We start from the raw sequence: 21,851 nt of genomic DNA on the forward strand, positions 1-21,851 counted from the left end.
TCCCCTGCCCCTAGACCCTACCTCCCCCTTTCCCAGCCCCTCTGCGCCCTCCCACTCTGCCTCCCAGAGAGTCCAGCTACGTGGCGCTGCTCTCTCCCCTACTCTACCCCCACCCCTAGTCCGGATCCGGCCCAATGGACACAGCTCTGTGCACGTGTGTGCAAAAGCCCTAGTTCGGTCTGTGCCCATTCCAGGGAAGATTCTCCCCTTGCCAGCCCCCTGCAGGCAGGAGGGGCGTGCCCTTCAGAGGGCGGGGGAGGGGCAAGCCCGTTCCCGTCCCCGCCCCTCCTCCGGTGCCCCCTCCTCCTAGGAGCTGCCCCGCCCGCGGCGCTAGGGGAGTAGTGGATTGCGCCTGGGCGCACGGGGTAGCGCGCGGAGCTCAGCGCAGCGCATCCTAGCCCAGCCCGGCCCGGCCCTGCAAAGCCCTCCCTCCGCTTCCCTTCCCTCTCCAGTCCTTCTTTTCCGGCGGCGGCCGCAGGACGGACCATGGCGCTGGGCTGCCCGGGCCTGGGGCTCCTGCTGCTGCTGCTGCTGCTGCTGGGGCCCGGACAGCTACGGGCTAAACCCACAGTGCGCAAGGAGCGCGTGGTGCGGCCCGATTCGGAGCTGGGCGAGCGGCCCGCCGAGAACAACCAGAGCTTCCAGTACGACCACGAGGCCTTCCTGGGCAAGGAGGAGGCCAAGACGTTTGATCAGCTCACTCCGGAAGAGAGCAAGGAGAGGCTGGGGTGAGGCGGGCAGGCCGGGGCCCGGGGGCACGAGGGAGAAGTTTCGGGACAGGTGTTAGGAGGTCGTACCCTCTTGGGCAAAGAGAAAGTGAGTCCGGCTCCTTGGCTGGTCTGGGGGCAGGGCTCTGGGCAGGGCAGCGTTGGGACTGCCCACCGGGCCGGGCCTGGCTGGAACTTGGTACAAAGTTGAGAGAGGCCCCTGAGAGCAGTGAGGACCGGAGTGGGCAGGGCGATCTCAAAGGATCCCGAGCCTGGCCTGGGCCGGGGCTGCTTCCCTAACTTCGGTCAGCGCTAGAAAAAACGAAACCCTTCTCCCCTCCCCTGATAAGTGATAACGTGGCAGAGGAAGGGAGGGAAGGAAGGAGAGAGCTCCCTCTCCGCCTCTCCTCCCACCCCCCATTATTGCATCAGAGGGGAGGGGACAGGAGGGAGATGACAAAGGAAGAAGTTTCCAACTTTGACCCGAGGAGTCTTCAGCCCTATTTTAAGAAAGTTACTTTTTTTTTTTAACTTTATCCCCTGCAACTCCTTATCCAGCCTCCAAGACAAATTCAAATTTTAGGCAGCCCCCAACCTGGATCAGAGAGGAGTTTGAGGGATCGGAGGGAAATGAGAAGGTTGTATTCTCAGCTGAATTAACTGAAAGACTTAGTGATCATCTAATCTCACGCCTTTATTTTAGAGAGATGAAGTGACTTGCCCAAGGTCACACAGATAAGTAAGTATAGAAGCCGGAATTCCGCCCAGGCTCTGAAGTCGTGAGCTTCCCACTGCCCCAAGCTGCTTGTTATCCGCTTGCCACCAGTATCAGGGATAGGGAACTTGTGGCCTCGAGGCCACGTGTGGGCTAGTTAATGTGACCAGAAGCTCAACAGAATTAGAAACCACAATAGGGAATTTGCCTGCCTTTCTCCATCCTGGGATTTCCCAGGGAGAAGTTCTTCCTGAACTCCCCTCCCCACACTCCCTTGAACTATTAGGTGACTGACCCATTACTATTATGAGGTGATTGGACCCCTGGAAAATGAAAGGTTGATTTTGAACTCAAATGATTTCTAAAATCTTACGTGTTGGTCACTGGCTGTTGCTATGGTCCTGAAAAGTGATGTGTTCTAGCAGGAAAAGGCTGGACCCAGAGCCAGAACAGCCCTGGGCTTGAGTTCCACTTCTGAGGCTTAGAATCAGGATCATGGATAGAAAGTCAGGAGGGGCTTCAGAGCCAGATGAGGAAACTGAGACCCATAGAAATGCCTTGTTCCGATTTCCAAGTGGTAAGTAGCAGAGCTAGAATTTGAACCTGGGACCACTGAATCCCATAGGCTGATGCTGAAGTTAACTTCATCTCTGAGTCTCAGTTTCTTCATCTGTAAAAAGGAGATAATAATACCCACAGTGTCCACCTCATAGGGGTTGTTGTGAAGATCCGATGAAATGAGTGTGCAAACCACTTTGTGAACCTTAAAAGCCTCTATAATAAATGTCAGTTGCTGTCTTGGCTTTGGGAGAAATACTTGGTTGTAGGTTTATTATTTCTGGAATTCTACCTGGGGATCCTTCAGGGGAATTGTAGCTGGCACTGTGGGTAAGATTTTCACAGTACTTCCTATTCACCTGATCCTCAGCACATCTTCCTCTGTGTTATTATTCCCATTTAACAGATAAGCAAGAAGAGTCTTAGAAAGGTTAACTGACTGACTTGTGGATACTCTCTTAGTATTTGAGGCAGGATTTGAACCTGGGTCTCTCCTGACTCCAAATCCTCTTTCCATTATGCTGCATAGATTTTTCCAAGATGAATGTTATAGGATTGTAGACAGAGAATGGGAAAGGATTGGAGGGGCCATTTCATCTTCATTTTACAGAAGAGGAAACTGAGGCACAGAGAATTTCAGTGACTTTTCCTGGGTCACATAAACAAGAAGCCTCAGAGACAGGACTTGGACCCTGCTCCTCTGATGCCAGATGTATGAGTCATTCCACTACACCCCACTCAAAGTCCTTTCCCTTGGGCCTGTGTGTTTGGACTCCAGAGGCCATGTGATAAGCAGAAGGAGTCAGAACTTTGGGCACAGGCATTTTGAAGCTGATTGGGGAGTAAATCAGAAAAGCCCTGACCACTGGACCACCAGCATACCTAGAAAGGATGGAGATAGGTGATGCTTTACACACATTACCTCATTTAGACCTTACGGCAACCCTGTGAGGTAGGTAACCTAGGTATAATCCCATTTTACAAATGGGAAAACTAAGTCCCTGAGGGCTACAGACCTTGCCTTAGGGCTACATCAGCCCTTCGGGTATCTCAGGCAGGATTTGAACCCTGGGCCTCCTGATTTCACAGAGAGAGAGACAGTCAGCACTACAAATCTTCCGGGCTAACCTTTTCCCTGAGGATTTGGAGGTACGTGATGGGTCATGGCTAGATAACCTATCTGCTTAGGTCCCTGTAGACAGATTTCTGGCCTTCAAAGCCGTAGGTGCAAACAATCCCATCATTCTTTTCACCAAGGGAAACTCAACCACTCCACCCTCTGGTTCTGACTTAACAATGAAGGCCATTGATAGGCCCCTGCCCTGAAGGGCTGGAGACCCATTCATTAGTGGGCCTGGAGCTTCAGAAATGTTTGGAATGGTTGAAGCAGAAGGATTTTGGAATTTGGAATCTAGAACTCAGTAGGCTGAGCCCTCCAGCCACTTGTCAGAAGCCCAGGCCTTCAGAGTCAGGAAGACCTGGTCTGAATTTCTGAGTTTTTCTTTTGACATAATCAGTGTGTTGACTCTATAAAACTACTATATAATAAATGCGTTAGGCATTGAGGTCTAATCTTTCAGTGCTCTAGAACGAAGATGCACATAACCAAGGTCTCAGTGCCTTAAGCCGCTCTCTAAGACCAGAAGATCCAGACAAGGTGCTGACCTGCACTGGAAGAGAAATTTCTTCCTGGAAGCTCTTACATGGATGGAATCATACTGAGCACCAACTGGGAACACGTTGTCGGTGTTGTTTAGTCATTCAGTCTTGTCCTACTCTTTGTGATCCCATTTTGGGGTTTTCTTGGCAAAGACACTGGAATGATTTACTATTTCCTTCTCTAGTGTGCCCTCATTTTAAAGACAAGGAATTGAGATCAAATAAGGGTTAAGTGACTTGCCCAGGGTCATACAGCTAGTGTCTGAGGCCATATTTGGACAGGATCTTCCTGCCTCCAGGTCAAGTGCTCTATCCTGCAATACCTAGCTACCCCTTTCTGGAAACACATAGAGATCAATAAAACCCAGTCCTTTCTCCAAGGATGTGTTGGTCAGTGTTTAACAACTGAGTCTTAAAAAAATCATTAACATCTTCTCCACTTTTTTCTTAAGGTAATAGGGGTTAAGTGACTTGCCCGGGGTCACACAGCTAGTAAGTATCTGAGGCCAGATTTGAACTCAGATCCTTCTGAGTCTGGGGCTGATGTTTTATCCCCTGCACCACCTAGCTGCCCCTCCATCACTTTCTTGAATCTAGACAATTAACAAAAACGATAAATCAACCCCTGATTTTTGTTTGCTGATTTCCAAGGTATAAAGGCTGTCACTGAAAACTTACCAGTCAGCTCTGTGAGCTGGTGTGAGCTGGCTCTAGCACACTCTGCCCTGCCCTCATGGAACTTATAGTCAAATGGGAAAATCTGCAGCCCACCGAGAAGTGACTTGGTTGCGTTCAGCTGGAGAGCATCTGAAGGAGGGGAGCAGAGGGGCTGGGGTTCATGCTGTATCAGGACTGGTTGGAGGAACTATGCACATTTAACCTGGAGAAGGCTCAGGGAGCCGTGGATTGTGGTCTGAAGAAGCTGAAGGGCTGTCACATAGAAGGGGGATTAGACTTGTTCCCCTTGGCCCCAGAGGGCAGAGCTGTGAGATCTCTGCATGGCAACTGTCAGGAGTCCAGGTTAGGCTTATTGTCAGGCCAAATCTCCTAAGAATTCTAGCCGTCCAGAAGGAAATGGGCTGCTTTTGGAGGCAGGGTGGGTTCTCCCTCAGGGGACCTCTCCTAGAAGATTCTAGAAGAATACTTCTTAGGGGCTGTTTTAAGAGGGCAATCTTGGCCTCTGAGTCCCCTTATAGCTCCAGATCAGTGATCCCATGACCCCTTTCAACTAGTGAGATTCTGGGACTATGTCTCTAGTTTTTATCTCTGGTTTTTTATTTAGACATGTGATTTCTTTGGTGGGGAGCTTTTGTTGGGTAAACTCGCTCTACCAAGGAAGACTGGCAGCTGTTGTGGGACTTTGTCTTGGAGAGTTTCCTGGGACGTTGAGGGATTAAAAGTGATTTGCTGTGTTTCCGTGATTGCACATGTATAACTATAGTGGATTGCTTGCCATCTTGGGGAGAGGGGATGAGAGGAGGGAGAAAAAAATTTGAAACTTAAAATCTTATAAAAAAGGAATGCTGAAAACAATCCTTACATGTAATTGGAAAAAATAAAATACTATTTACCAAAATGAAATAATAAATTAAAAAGGAAATGAAGAGGGGAAAAAAGTGATTTGCTCAAGGTAATTCAGCAAATATGTGTCTAAGGTAGGACTTGAACCCAGCTCTTCTTATCTCTCAGACACCTTCTCTTGCTTACTATGCTATACTACACTAAGGGCAGCTAGGTAGTGCAATGGATAGAGCACCTGGCCTGGAGTCAGGATTATCTGTGTTCAAATGTGGCCTTGGACTCTTACTAACTGTGTGACGCTGGGCAAGTCACTTTACCCTGTTTGCCTCAGTTTACGCATCTGTAAAATGAGCCAGAGAAGGAAATGGCAAACCACTGCAGTATCTTTGCCAAGAAAAATTCAAATGGGGTCATAGAGAGTCAGACATGACTGAAAGGACTGAACAAAAGAGTGACCTAAAGTGTTTATTTAGGATCTAAAGTCTACAGTTACTGGTTTGTTTGTTTTTTTGTTTTTCCACCCAAAGACAAGGTTTATTAGAACATTCACCATGTTGGGCAGACTCTTAAGCAATGGCTAGATTATAAGAATCTGAGCACGTTAATGGAGACAAGATGGACCTGATATACAGAAAGACTATGGGAGGAATCTAGGAGTGGCCAAGTAGTCTATGAGGTAATAGAACTTCAAGGACCTGGACTGAGAGAATGGAGCCTAGATAGGATCAAAGGTGGAAAGTGGCCTGGGGCCATAGGGAGGTAACAGAATTGGGAGATTTGGTATAGCCACAATGAAAGGCCAGTTGATGGGATTATAGCCTCAGGCAAACACCAGGGATTTGGCCACGTGGGAAAGTCTAGGGTTTTTCCTTTTTGGGGTCTAGATGGCGTCCTCATCATTCCCCCCTCAAACAAACGGGACCCAAATTCATTTGGGCTGAGGGGTGAAGTTCTTGGCTTCTGAAACTGCTTCCTGCTGGCAAGGAGCGTAGAGCTGTCCCTGCCTTGAGGAGGTTGACTGGAACTGAGCACAGGCTGTATCCAGGGAATGATTGGGGGACATTGGCTGGTACCCGCTGTTTGCTACCAACTGTAGGTGAATGGCCTGTAGTCTGGAAGACACAAATCTTCCAGTCATGGCTGGTGAAGAGCTTGGTATTAGGCAGTTTTTCCTGGTGCAAGGAACCATATGATGAGGTCTAGAGGTTTAGGGGTGCTCAGCCCCCAAAATCACAACATGCAGATCCTGCCTGAAAGAATTGGCCCCAGGCCTTCTTTCAGCCAAAGACAAGGTTTATTAGAACACTCACCCTATTGAGCAGACCCTTAAAGACTCTGAACATTAGTGTGCTTTTGGGTACATTTCAAGAATCTAAGTGGTGGCTGGATTATAAGAATCCAAGCACTTCACAATTATTGTGACCAAGCAATGTGGGAAGTTTGGATTTTTGTGAGTAATTATCTCAGGACCAGATTTGCAGCCTTCAGGCCTCAGTACAGTATCTGAGACAAATAATGCAGTTTCTAAAAGTCCTATAAACATATCTTACTAGATATGTGACCCTTTGCTAATCACTTTGTCTCTCTGGGCCCCAGTCTCTGTCTGTAAAATGGGGACTCCCGTAGTGCCTACTTCACAAGCTTATTATTAGACTCTAATAGAATAATGTCTGTTACACACATTATAAACCCTAGGACTCTGTGTAAATGCCAGTTGTTGTCATTAATGTTATTATTTGGTACTCATCGAAGTTTTTTCTTCTATTTCCCTGTTCAACAAATTCATTTCAATAAGTAAGCAAGGTTCCGACTTGCCTTGGAAGAGGAATTTCTGGTGGGACCTCTCTGCATTGTTGAAACATAATGAGCATCGACTGGGAAGATGTAGTGATCAGTAAAATATAGTTCCTGCCTTCATGGAGCTTACAGTCCAGTGGAAGGGAATGAAATAAACACTTAGAACTGCTATATAAAATAGAAACTAAATGTCTGATGAGGTAACTGATAAGATTTTAAGCTTTTAGAGTGCAAGAACTGTCTTTTGCCTCTTTTTGTATCCTCTGTGATTAGCACAGCGCCTGGTACATAGTAGGCGCTTAATAAATGTTCATTGATAAGGGCATAAGGAAATCCTTTAAACTCTCAGGACTCCCAGGATGTCTAAGGAGCAGGTATTGATCAGCATTGGTAGAAGTGGGGTTCCTCCCCGAGGGGGTTTTCCATGGCAACAATGAAATCGCAGGTACAGGTCTAAGTAAAAAAGGAAAACAAGTTAGGTACAAAGTGCAATCTTCCCTATGTTTCTGCCCGCCAGCATTTTCCCAAATCCAAAACCATTCACGGGAAGCCCTGGGTTCCACAGGGTGTGACTAAGTGAGAAGAATCCCATGCTGTTGCCATTTCTTCCTGTAAAATGTGAAATACAATATTATGTATTTATTTAAAATATGTATTCTGTGCAACAGCTTTTCAGTGGGAAAACAGAGCCAGCGCCTTATTTTGCTCCAGGATTCCCCCTCCTTTTTTTTTGGGAGGCACGCCAAACCCTCTGATTCCTCCCCCAATAGGCACCAATGGGGTTCCATTCGTCTGTTTCAAACCCCACATTGTTCCGTGGCCAAATTAGTTTGGGAAATGCTGGTCCAGCCAAAAGCAGCGCCTGGCAGCTTTCCTGAACTGGAGATGCTTAGATAGTCAGGTTTTCTGTTTTCTCCCATGCCGTGACCACCTTTGCCCTCCCAGTAACCCCCGGTTTCTCATTACAGAAAGATTGTTGGCAGAATAGATAGTGATGGAGATGGCTTTGTCACAACTGAGGAGCTGAAAACTTGGATCAAACGGGTACAGAAACGATACATCTATGAAAACGTGGCGAAAGTCTGGAAAGATTATGATCGGAACAAAGATGATAAGATTTCCTGGGAAGAGTATAAGCAGGCTACATATGGCTATTACTTGGGTAAGAGCCTCTCCTACCAGTCATTTTTTGGTGGCTAAAATCACTTACTTCTTTCAGGAAACACATCATCTTTTTAAAAACTTTCCCCAACCCCCAACTTGAGCCCTTTCTTCTAACAAAACACAACTATTTAAACAACCACAATTGATAGTGTATATTGCATTCTGCTTCCATAGTGCCCCACCTCTCTACTGAAAGGAGGGAGTTATGGAAACACATTATCTCTCTCCCCCATCCCTCAATTCCTTCTCTGGGGAAGGATTACTGCTGATTTTTTGTGCTTCTATCTCTGACTTTTTTGAAGGTAGGAAGTCTGTTCACTTAGGCAACCAGATACTAAACAAAATTAAATAAAAATATAAAATAATATAAAAATAAAAAATTTAAAAATACAAGACATTGTCCCACCTTAAGATTTTGGAGAGATTACACTAACACACTGGGAGGCATAACAGTCAGAGGGTCAGCTTTAGAGTGAAGAAAACCTGGGGCAGCTAGGTGCGTAGAGCACTGCCCCTGGATTCAGGAGGACCTGAGTTCAAATTCAGCCTCAGACACATAACACTTACTAGCTGCGTGACCCTGGGCAAGTCACTTAACCCCACTGCCTAGCCAAAAAAAATAAAATAGAGTGAGGAAAACCTGGAGCTCAAGGCCTACCCTTGACGTACACTGGTTGTATGACCCTGAGCAATTGCCCCAAGGCAATGATCTAAGACTCAGTTGCAGATGAGTTGCTCTTCTCTGTCAGTAGAGGTAAGTTTCCCACAGGAATGAAACTATAGGCCTGAGAGAGAGAAAGATAGAGGAGATAGAAAAAGAGAGGAGAGAGAGAGAAAGAGAAAGAAGAGAGAGGGGAGAGAGAGGAAAGAGAAAAGAGAGGGGAGAAAGAGAGAGGAAAGAGAAAGAGGGTAGAAAGGGGAGGGAAGGGGGGAAGGAAGAGAGGAGAGAGAGAGAGAGAGGAGACTAACATACATGGCATAATTAACCAACAAATAGGTATATCATCCTAAATTGCATAGTATTTCCTAGCCTGGCATTTGAGATTGCCACAATCTGGCCATAACCAGCATTTTTCCATATTCCCTTCACCTTGGTGACTGAAGGGTTGGAAAGGAAGAAGGAGCTTAGTTTTCAAGCAGCAGTGAAGGAACTTATATCCAATCTAATAAACATTTATTAAGCTCTTGCTGTGTGCCAGGCTCTGTGATGGGCACTGACGATGCAAAGATAAACCTGCCCTTGGGGAGCTTATGTCCTACTTTTTTTCTTCATGTGTCATCTAGGGAACCCAGAAGAATTTCAAGATGGATCTGATCAACACACTTTTAAGAAGATGCTGCCTCGTGACGAGAGGAGGTTCAACATGGCTGACCTTGATGGTGATAAAGCGGCTACTCGAGAGGAATTCACTGCCTTCATGCACCCGGAGGAGTTTGAGCACATGAAGGATATTGTGGTCTTGGTAAGAAACAACATGGTGCTAGGACTGGGGAATGAAAGAATTGTAGGATCACAGAACTAAAGCTAGGGAAGGGACCTTACTGGTCATTCGTGCAACTCCTTCATTTTTCAGATTGGGAAACTGAGGCACAGAAAAATAAATGACCTGGCCAAAGTCATGCAGGCAGCAAGTGTCAGAGCAGGTCGGAGAAAGCTTTAGTGAGGTGCTTATCATATGTGTTATTTGAAAGAAAGGAATGATGGAGGTGGGGTTGGGGGTGGGGGTCAGGAAAGTAGAGGGTCTTCTAAACAAACAACAAAACAAAAAGTGACAAGAGGTGACCAGAAATAGGACAAGAACCTAAGACAGTGAATAGACCAGCTTGGCTGGAGCCAGTGCAAGGAGGGGAGTGATTCAAGACCGGGAAGATAGGGCAGTGTCAAAATGTATCAGAAACAGATAATATGAAAATAAAAGATAGAAATTTAAAAAATTTAAACAAACCCCGAAAAGCACAGCTAGGATATGAAATTTGCTACAAAAATGGAAAATTGATTCTGGTGGATAGTTGGGTTTTTTTCAGTCTTGGTTTCAGGATTTTTCTGTGCTGTTTAATTTCTTGCTTTGGTGCAGATCATTGAGAGTTGGCCAGTATTAAAAGAATAGCCCTCTTTAGGAAATGCCTTTGATAGCCAGGCAGTTGGGAAGTCTGCTACTTTCACATCGGAGAAGTTTTTCATTTTTGTTCTCCCCACCCCCACCTCCCGCCTTCCCTACACAGGAGACGCTGGAAGACATTGACAAGAATGGGGACGGATTTGTAGATCAGGATGAATACATCGGTAAGTCTTGAATTGGAGCTGCTGGTGGCACCTCTATGAGTTCAGCTCGGGTCGTCCTGATTGCAAGTCCGGCCCTCTGTCCCCTGTACCACGCTATCCCTTCCACACCTAGGTATAGCATAGGAGGAGATGAGCTGAGGGTCAGGGAATACCCAGGGCTCAGTGTCTCTTGGAAGGATTGGACACTGGAGCAAAATTGCAGTTATGCCTCACTTTACGTGATGGTGCTGTTCCCCCCCTGAAAAAGGACAGTTCTGTTTTTTTAAGTGGAATATTAGCCCCTTAGGGGAGCGGAGCCCTCCACTTAAATGCATCTCTATCTCCTGATTCTGGACATTTTCCCTGGCTGTCACCAATGCCTAAATGCTCTCTCTCCTCATCTCTCCCTCTTGGCTTTCCAGTCTTCCTTCAAGTTCCAACTAAAATCCTGCCTTCTACAGGAAGCTTTTCCCAATTCCCCTCAATTCTAGTGCCTTCCTTTGGTTGATTATTTCCAATTTATCCTATAACTTGTTTGTACATAATTGTTTACGTGTTATCTCCCTCCTGTTAGAATGTGAATTCTTGAGAAGAGGACCTGTCTTTTTCCTTTTTTTTGTATCCCCTGAACTTAGTACACTGCCTGGCACATAGTAGGTGCTTCGTAAATGTTTATTGATGGAGCACTGGATTATTGTTTAATATATTGTTTAAATGTTTATTGATTGAGTCACATGACCTGGATTCTAGATCCACCCCTTCTTATTTGTCCAAGTTGTTTCAATATGGTCAGCAACAAAGCATGTATTTGGTGCCTACTATGTGCTAAGCACTAGGACAGCCAGGTGGTACAGTGGATAGAGCACTGGACCTGGAGTCAGGAGGACCTAAGTTCAAATTCTGCCTTAGATACTTACTAGCTGTGTGAACCTGGGCAAGTCATATAATTCTGTTTACCTCAGTTTCCTCATCTGTAAAATGAGCTGGAGAAAGAAATGGCAAACCACTGCAGTGTCTTTACCAAGAAAACCTCAAATGGAAAAGTTGGACATGACTGAACAACAACAGTATGTGCTTAGTACTGAGGATACAAAAAAAGGTCTGTGTGTGTATACACACATGCACACATATATATACACATACGTATATATGTACACATATACGTATGTGTATATGTATGTATAATGTATATGTGACATACACTATACAGGTATCTATATATGGTGTAATGTGTAATTATGTATATATGGTATATATATATCTGTGTATGTGTGTATGTATATATATATATATAGTATGTATGTATGTATGTATGTATATGGAAAGAGAGAGAAATCGAAAAATTCCTGAATTTAGACTGGAAGGGAAAATCTCTGTCTAAGCCCTAGAATGTTTCCCTAACTAGGCTTTGCGCAAGACATTGGACCTCTCTGGGCCTCAGTTTCCTCTTCTGTAAAATGAGAGTTGGACTAAATCCCATCTTGGCTTAAATCCGTGATGCATAGATCAGACAACTAGATGGTCTCAAAGGTTTACACACTGTGATTCTGTGATCCCTAGACCAGAATTCTGATAATCACCTGTGAATTCTCGGGGTCCCAGCTTCCTTTTGCCTTGACCTTATGTATTGGTAATTCTTCCATCTCATGCTTGTGAAATGAATTTTTTAAAATTAATTTATTTTGAATTATCAACAATCACTTCTGTAAGCTTCTGAGCTTCAAATTTTTCTCCCTCTTCCTCCCCACCTCTCTCCCTAAGATGGCACACAATCTGATATAGGCTATACATATTTATTCCTATTAAGCATATTTTCACATAAGTGATAGTGTAAGAATTAGAGCCAATAGGAAGAACCACCAGAAAGAGGAAACAAAACACAACAGAAGAAAAAAAATAGCAAATAGTATGCTTCGATCTGCATTCAGACTCCATAGTTCTTTCTTCTTTGTGGATAGCATAAAATGGATTTTTTTTTTTAGTGAGGCATTTGGGGTTAAGTGACTTGCCCAGAGCCACACAGCTAGTGAGTGTTATGTGTCTGAGGCCGGATTTGAACTCAGGTCCTCCTGACTTCAGGGCCAGTGCTCTATCCACTGCGCCATCTAGCTGCCCCCCAAAATGGATTTTTTTTAACCTAAGCATAAAATTTTATATTTATCCCTATGAAATTTCTTCTTTGATTGAGCTCATCATTATACTGTTGGACTCACTGGGGATCCTTTCCATCTTTGTATCAGTTACTCTCAGCTTTGAGAGTCCCATCTCACATTTTTGGCCATAAGGGCGGTATATAAGTTAAAAACAAATTCATTCGTTCATTGTTAGCCACTCATTAAGTTAGTCATTCATTATAAACACTTCCTAAAAGCCTACCATGTTAGACTTGTTCCAATTGACCCTAGAGGATAGAAGAACTGGGATCTTTGGATCATAGTTGCAAAGAGGCAAACTGAGACTTGAGGTCAGGAAAAATTTCCTGCCCAGTCAGAGATGTCCCAAAGTGAAATGGGCTGCTATGAGAAGTGGTGGATTCCCCTTTCTTCGGAGGTCTTTACATGGAGTGTACTGGTCATGTATACTATTGTGGGGAATTCCTTTTGTATGAGGGCTGGATTGGATAGCTACCGAGCTCTCTTTTAGCTCTGAAATTCTGTGATTGTCTAATGTGTCACCTCTTGTGTGCCCTGTGCATTGGGCATACAAGTACAAAAGTGGAAATAGTCCCTGTCCTCAAGGAATCTTGCTCTATTTTGGGGTTGGCTTGTAGCTACCACTTTTGTAAATCGATGGTATTGTTGCTACCTCCACTGACTTCCCATTCTCATAGCTAATATATATATACACTTCATTTTAAGGTTTGCAAAACACTAATACAAATATTAACTCATTTTATCTTCACAATATACCTGGGAGGAAGACCTAGTATTATCTCCATTTACAGATGAGGCAACTGAGGCAGACAACGGTAAAGTGATTTGTCCAGGGTCACTCAGCTAATAAATGACTGGGGCAGAATTATAACTCGGGTCTTCCAGACTCTTATTATAAAAGTCCTGATCTCTATCCACTACATTACTTGAGCACTTGCTTTAGTATCCCCAGATACCTTTCATTAGCAAAAAGCTGATTGGAGAGGTAGCATTGTAGTGCCTTCTTTCCTCTCCAAAGCTTGCTCCAATCCATGAAAGCCCGAGTTTAAAATCTCACCTGTCTCTAAGGTTGTCATGATATAATGCTGCAACCCAGCACATGTCGTGCTAATTAAAAGCGGAGCTTTTCTAATCGTTACAAATCATATTTATCCTGAAGATCTGGACGATTTTCACGTCCAGCAGAAATAACAGACAAGCCTCCGCTCTCCATAATTAAAGTACATTTGGCGGCACTCCCTCCCTGCAATAACAGATGTTGACAGGTGTCTTATAAGTGTGTGTACCAGGTGTCTTCCCCTCATCTAGTACATAATTGAAGGAAGCGTTCAGAGTTGGGGAGGGAGGGAGGTATCAAATTGACAGTTGTGATGGAATCAAATTGACAGGAGGTGGCCAGCGGATTCAGACAAACACTGGAGCTTCTCTCATTAGCTTCACAACCCTTTGCCCAGTGCCTTTTGAATTCTGTCCAGGGATGGCAACGAGCTGGGAACCTGACCCTGGGAATTGAGTTTGCCTGGAAGGGACATTTTTGTCTTTTGTACTAGCCAAGCATGGTCTGGCACAAAGGATGCTGGATTTGGAAGGCCTTGGTACATAGCTTAGCTCTTCCACCTAAAGCTTGTGTAACCTTGGTGAATCACTTAATCAATCACTCAATAAACATTTATTGTTCTTCTCATCCAGTCATTTCAGTTGTGTCCAACTCTTCGTGACCCCATATGGGTTTTCTTGGGAAAGATACTGGAGTGATTTGCTATTTCCTTCTCCAGCTCATTTTACAGATGAGGAAACTGAGGCAAACAGGGCCAAGTAACTTGCCCAGGGTCACACAGATAGTAAGTGTCTGAGGCCAGATTTGAGCTGAGAAAGAGGAGTCTTTCTAACTCCAGGACTGGCACCCTATTCACTGCACCACCTAGCTGCCTACAGAAACATTTATTAACCAGGCACTGTGCTAAGTGCCTGAGGATGCAAAAGGAGACAAAAGACAGTCCCATATATACATATACATGTACATGTACATATACATATATATAATCTAACTTAGGATATTATATATATTTATATATAAAACAAGCTATATACATGATAAATAGGAAATAATTAACAGAAGAAAGGTACTGGAATTAAGAGGGATGAGAGAAGGCTGTAGAAGGTAGGATTTTAATTGGGACTTGAAGCCACGGAGCTCAGTATCCTGAGCTGTAAGATGATAGGGTTGGCCTAGATGTCATCTGTAATTCCTAACAGCTAAATCCATACCCTCAAGTAATACCATTTGGCCATGCTTATGGTATTAGAGGTTGGCCCTTGAGAAACAGTGTACAGTCTAGGTATCTTAAAAAAAAATCAAATCCTGTATGTCTGTGTACTGCTTTATAGTAACAATATGCTTTATTTACTTGTTTACATAAAGGCCAACCCTGTAAAAATTATTGTTGTGGGTATTAATATCCCCATTTTTACAGATGAAGAAAGTGGGGCTTAGAAAGGTTGAGGAAGGTTATAGAATCAAAATTATAGGCCTAGAGCTGATTCAAATTCTGAGAAGCTGCATGGCCTATGAATAGGACTCTGGACTCGGGAGTCCAAGGGCTTGGCTTCACATCACGCCTAAGAAACTTACTGGTGGTGTGACTCTGGGTGAGTCATTTCCTTTCATTGGCAAAATGGAGGAGCTGGACTCATTGGCTTCTGAGATCCCTTGAGATCCCTTTTAGCTCTAAATATATAATCCTGTAAAGGGACCATGAAAACCATCTAGCTTGACCTCCTCAATCTTATAGATAAGGAAACTGGGACCCAATAAAGGGGAAAAAGGCACAAAACCCAGGGTTCAAGGCCAGGTCCTCCTCCTCAAATCTGGTGCTCTTCCCATCGCATCGTGCTGACTCTGCGATCTCAGCAGAATCCACTTTGGGGGGAATAGGGAAAGGGCCTGAAATCTTTAGGTTTGCTGATGCCTTCCCTAAGGAATAGCCCACAGTTGGGATTTCTCCATCTTTAACTTGTGTACTGATTGTAGTGTTATGTGAAGAGAATATTTTAAAAACAGCGTTTCTTTCCTTTCTAGCTGATATGTTTGCCCATGAGGAGAATGGCCCAGAGCCGGACTGGGTGGTCACTGAACGGGAGCAGTTTTCAGATTTCCGGGATTTGAACAAGGATGGGAAGATGGACAAAGAGGAGATTCGGCACTGGATTCTTCCCCAAGATTATGACCATGCCCAAGCGGAGGCGAGGCACTTGGTGTACGAGTCAGACCAGGACAAGGTAGGAGAACGTTCCTTGCTTCCAACCAACTTGCCTAAGATCACTTCAGGTTGGCTCTTTTTTGGTTATTTTGACCTTGGCCCACATGAGGGAGGTGCCGTTGACCTTTATCATAGTGCTGTTCTTCATACTTGGATTACTGAAAGGGTCATAGGGTTTAGGAGGAAGGGATCTCAGCCCATCTAGCCCAGTGCCTTGTTTTACAGATAAGAAACCGAGGCTGAGAAAGGTTAAGTCATTTGCCTAAAATCGCACAGTAAGGTGGGATTTAAAGCCAAGTCTTCTGACTCCAAATCCAGTATCTCAGAAGCCATCTGATACAATCCTCTCATTTTTATAGATGAGGAAACTGAGGTCCAGGAGAAACTACCCAGATAATGTCCAAGGCCTAAAAACAAGTAAGATGTCCTAGGTTCATAGGGTCATAAGGAACCTCAGAGGTCATCTGGTCTAAGACCCTCATTTTAAAGATGAGGAGACCCATTGAGGTTAAGTAACCTGCCATGTGTGCCAGATACTGTGTTAGGTGCTGGAGATACAAAGGCCAAAAGGCCTGCCCTCTGGAAGCTTACATTCTCTCAAAGGACACAGCGTGATTAAAATCATATATGTAGGGGCAGCTAGGTGGCGCAGTGGATAGAGCACCGGCCTTGAAGTCAAGAGGACCTGAGTTCAAAGCCGGCCTCAGACGAAACACTTGACACTTACTAGCTGTGTGATCCTGGGCAAGTTACTTAACTCCAGTTGCCTAAAAAAAAAATCATATATGTATAGAAGAGATATGAATGTTTGGGTGGAAGGGCACTAGCCACTGGGGAAATGAGAGAAGTCTTCATGATCAAGGTAGAGCTTGAGCTGAGCTTAACATGAGGGATTCTATGAGGCAGAGGGTAACTGGGGCAGTGCATTCCATAATCAAATAACAGTGGGATTTTTTTAGCCTACTCCTTCCCAACTTGCGAATCTAGCTCCTTATCACCAGCTAAGTGGCTCACTGGATAGAATGCCAAGCCTGAAGTCAGGAAAAGCTGAGTTCAGATCTGGCCTCAGACACTTACTATCTCTGTGACCCTGGGCAAGTCACTTAACCCTCTTTGTCTCAGTTTCCTCATCTGTGAAATGAGCTGTTAAAGAAAATGGCAAACCACTCCAGTACCTTTGCCAAGAAAACCCCAAATGTGGTCACAAAGAGTCGGGTATGGCCGAAATGACTGAATAACCACATCCCTATTAGGAAGTCACCCTACTAAAAAGCTTTCTCGCCATCTCTCCCTCCCCCTATTCCTCCTCCTCTGTAGGATCAGAAGTTAACCAAAGAAGAGATACTGGAGAACTGGAACATGTTCGTCGGCAGCCAGGCTACCAACTATGGGGAAGACCTCACAAAGAATCATGACGAACTATGATGCTCCCTCTCCCTAGAATCTCAGACTCTGGCCAGCTTCCTTGCTGGCTGCCACAGTCACGATGGTCTTCTAATTTGCACCAGCATGTCCCCAGCCAAGCAGTTATATTACCTCAACATGGGGATGAAAAATAGTCTGTTACCTGGGATTTCACCCGGAGAGATTAGGCCTCACTGTTGTCTTAGTTAGATCTCTCTCAGAATGTCTTCCGTTCTCAGTAGATGGCAATGTCGTTTGGGGAATGTACTTTGACAACACAGATCTCTGAAAGGATTTCTTTCTTTTTTTTTTTGTTGTTTGTTTCTTAAATAGAGGGGAATAAAGTTTGGATAGGGCCAAGACATTCCATCAAATCACTTAGAATTGTAGGGGGTGGGGTCCAGAATGAATATGGTCTTTGGACAGTCCTTTGGGCGAGGAAAGGAAAGCTCTCAAGTTGATAGTTATCTTTCTTCATTGTAAATAGGACTGCTGGAAAGCTTCCTTTGGACATCTCTCTTCCATCTGAACTTGATAACATGAACCGTTACTGTAAATGTCTATAATCTTTGTATTTTTGTTCTGCATGGACCTGTTAATGTGTACAATAAACCCACCCATCCCTTTTTTAAATAATGCAAGAGTGGTTAGGCCAGGGGTGGGGAACCTGTGACCTCGAGGCCACATGTGGCCTCAAAGCTGCAGGTTTCCCACCCCTGGGTTAGACAAAGGTGGGGAAAGAATGAGAGGCTCTTTGAGCCTCCTCCTGGAGGCATTTGAATTTTTCCCATCTTACTCTTGGGATCTCTGTTTGAGGAACTCCCAGTAGGGAAACTCCATTTCTCCAGGCAAATCCTGAAACTCCACTGGCATCTACAGTCGTTAGGGGCACTAAGAGTTTAGGTAACTTTTCCCCTTCTCTCAGTCAGTCATCATGAGAAGTAGAATTTGAGCTCAGGTCTTCTGACCAGTCAGTCTTCTGTCCACCGCCATACTGCCTCTCAAGCCTTCTAATAAGGACAAGGAAATGGCTAGGCTCTTTATTTTTTCTTTTTCAAATAATGGAGGGAATTTTTCTGAGATTCCACTGAATTTAGCCTGAGTCTTCAAGGTGAACAAAGGCTCAATTGGTCAGTTCTCACCAGCATCCACCATAACTGTGGAACAGAGGAGGCGGGGATGGGGCCAGCAGAATGAGTGAGAACATCTTCACAAGTTTGGAAATCGCGTCTTGTTCCAACTTGGAAGCAAAAACAATAAAGGATCCTGATGGAAATTTTCCATGTCCTGTCTCTTGATTTTGTATCTAATGTAAATGACTTTGTTATTCATGAAGAAATGAAAAGTTTGAATGGAATCCTAAGGAGTTGGCACTAAGGCTTGAAACCAAATCAGAATGTTTAGCATTTGCCCAGCTTTGTAGCATTTTGCTAGTGACCTGGCTCAAAATACCTTCTGTATCTCTGCTGGCTTATGATTTTGCAGGTTAGGCTTATTACTGGTTTTTTAAAGAGACTGGTAACCTTAACCAAAGGGAACATTTCTTGGAAGAATCTACCGTGTGTAACTATATAGGGGGGGTTCTATTTTTTTCCAGCTTGCATCTGTGCAATGTAGGATTATGTGGTTAAGAAATAACTCTTCTTACCTTCAAATAGAGTCTTTGTAGAAAACGTGAATTTGGCATACTTTTTAACAGGGAAAATAGAAATTGCAGCTGAAGGTCACCTTTAAGAAGAATATTAGTAGTAATAGTGTTTTGTATTTGGTGCAAGTGGTAACCAATAGATAGCCTGTGTGTGCATGAAATCAAGAGAAAGCAAGGACGGCCCCTGGCATATTGGATAGATCCCCTGGCAAACACTGAAGGTCATAACTGAGGATGGCATGCAGATCTTTGGTGAGAATACTCCCTTTGAAGCCATCATGGGAGCTGGGAGACCTCAGAAGCAAGCAAGTAAAATGCCCTTATTTTATGGAGGAGGAAACTGAGGCCCAGAAGTGTTTAACAGATCAAGAGCAGATATATGTTAAAAAATGTATGTATACACATTTCTGTCTAGACCTATGAATTTATTGGCAAGGATAAAAATTCCCCTCAGTAAGACTGATGGACAATTCATCTGAGACTTACAATCTTAGATCATTGTCTGTGGGCACTGAGAAGTCCAGTCACTGGCCCATAGTAGCAAAGTACGTGTCAGAAGCAAGATTTCCCAACACATACCACACTGTCTTTGAAACAGGTGAGGCTCTAGCCATAATCAAACTTATGACCATTTCTCAACCCCTTGCTCTCTAACCATTGAGCTGTGGAACCCTCATACCTACAAAATACTTAGTATCAACAGAGTTTCAAAAAGGTGAGAGGAGAGACATATGGAGAATCAGCCCATGTTAAGTGCATTCTGGACTCTCCTTTCAGTGCAGTGAAGAGGAAAGACTCAGGAGAGACGGGGCTGTGGGGTCTGGGCTTAACACTGGTTAGGGAAAGCAAAGCTTTGCTAGGGGACATAACTGTTAACAACGTGATTTTTTCAAGCCTTGGATTTCTAATGAGACTTGACTTTCAAAGAGAAACATATTCTTCCTAGGTAATATATTTCAAGTCCGATTATGCACCAATGCAACAGAATGCAGTTGTAATGGGAAATACCATTTTGTCAGAAAGCATTATTTCTAAGCTTAATGTGACTAAAAGCATTAATTGCTGGGAGATATAATCTGGCCTAGCAACATGAGGACACATTTTGTGCTTTCCCTGTCAGACCCTGCAGGTCTCAGTAATGAATTGTGATGTGGCAAAAATTTTATTAGAAAAAATGCTACTCTCCACCCGAAGGTTTTTTTAGAATCACTCAGGTTATTGAGATTTCTCTCTCGTTCATTAGTGCGTGAAACCATCAGTGCCCCAAGATAGCTTGCGTGAGCACAGCTAGCACTTGGGCTATTGGTTGGTATCACAGATCAATGGCCTCCATTTGGTTCGGTTTAACAAGTATCAAGTGTCTACTAGATGCTGGGGTTACAGAAATAAAAATGAAATAATTTACCCTCCAGAAGCTTACATTCTGCTGGAAGGGAGAGAAGCGTGAACAAAGAGCTATAATGAGGGTTTTTTGGTCTCTCTAGGCAGGGGTTCACCATCACCACCATTATCATCATCACCACCACCATCACCATCATCATCATCATCACCATCATCATCATTGTTAACAAGCATTTATTAATGTGTCAGACATTGTGCTAAGCATCGGGCTTCTAAGAAAGGCAAAAACCCAGTCCCTGCCCTGGTGAGCGCACATCATAAGGGGAGGAGATCACAAGGAAACATCCATGTGCTTAGAACATAGAGACAATGTAAGTGAGAAGTAATCTCAGGAAGGCTTGAGTAGGGGGCTTGCAGTCTGCTAAAGCTTATTGATCCCTTCTCAGAATAATGTTTTTTAAAAATAAAATACAAAGGCTTATAATGGAAACCACAGCCCCAGTTAAGAACTCCAAGGTGACAGTGCGGTACAATGGAAAGAGGTGTTGGTCCAGACTTGGCTTCAAAACCCACCCCTGATACTAGAATTTGAGTGAAATTGAATCATTAATAAGCTGATACATGTATTTATTATTACACTAAGATAATTGTAAGCTCATAAATTCAGAACAAAAAGAGATCCCTCATTTTTTCAGATGAGGAAACCGAGGCCCGTATTACACAAACACTAAGTGTCACAGCAGGGATTTGAACCAAGGTCTTCTGGATTTCAAGTTTAGGGATCTTTCCACTGTATCGTGGTGCCTTTATGTACTCTTATTATTTAAAACAAGTACTTCAACAAATTAAGAGCTATCATTGATAGGTTAATCTAAAAACTATTCCATAAAAGGGAAGATAGCTGGATGGCACAGTGGAGAGCACTAGACCTAGAGTCAGGAAGACTTAAGTTCAAATCCAGCCTCAGACACTTACTAGCTGTGTGATTCTGGGCAAGTAACTTAACCTCTGTCTGCCTCAGTTTCCTCATCTGTAAAATGGGAACACTTACCTCACAGGATTATGATGAGAAGAAATGAGAAAATACACGTAAAGCAGTTATTATTATTGCTGTAGGTTTTTTTGTATTTCATTTTCTTTGTACATGTTGCTCCTCTCCCCTCCTTCGGATAGCAGGTAAGCATCTTGAGGGCCAGGATTGTTTCAATTTTTGTCATTGTATCTCTGGCACCCAGTACATTGCCTGGTACTTGGTACTACAGTCTTGACCATGTTACCCGCCATTCAGCTAACTGCAATGGCTCCCTATGGCTTCCAGAATCAAATCTAAAACCCTTTGTTTGGTATTCAAAGCCCTTCATAATACCACTCACCCAAACCCCAACCCACATTCACCTTTACAGTCTTCTTAAAACAGCACCACCACCTTACACTCCTCCGTGACCTCTTTGATCTTGCCGTTCACAAACCAAACACTCCATCTCTCTGCTCCTGCCGTTTTCTTGGCTGTCCCTATGCTTGTAATGCTCTTCTCATTTCTCCTCCTGGATGCTATCTTCTATAGGAAGTCTTTCCCAACCCCTCTTAATTCTAGTGCCTTCCCTCTGTTAATTATTTACTATCTGTATATATAGCTTCTTGGATACATATTTCTTTGCCTG

The 21,851-nt window shown here is 44.1% G+C and overlaps 1 protein-coding gene across 1 annotated transcript; it reads left to right on the forward strand.

Moving 5' to 3' along the window:
- Positions 1–309: 309 nt before the first annotated feature.
- On the forward strand, positions 310–18,477 carry RCN1 (reticulocalbin 1). The gene is made up of 6 exons (XM_020963937.2): positions 310–728; positions 7,926–8,119; positions 9,406–9,584; positions 10,345–10,405; positions 15,617–15,816; positions 17,115–18,477. The coding sequence occupies exons 1-6, from the start codon at positions 487–489 to the stop codon at positions 17,220–17,222; spliced, it is 984 nt and encodes a 327-aa protein (XP_020819596.1). The 5' UTR covers positions 310–486; the 3' UTR covers positions 17,223–18,477.
- The last annotated feature ends 3,374 nt before the right edge of the window (positions 18,478–21,851 follow it).

The sequence above is a fragment of the Phascolarctos cinereus genome, unplaced genomic scaffold (assembly GCF_003287225.1).
Source record: "Phascolarctos cinereus isolate Bilbo 61053 unplaced genomic scaffold, phaCin_HiC Scaffold_9;HRSCAF=440, whole genome shotgun sequence".
Classification (NCBI taxonomy): Eukaryota; Metazoa; Chordata; class Mammalia; order Diprotodontia; family Phascolarctidae; genus Phascolarctos; species Phascolarctos cinereus.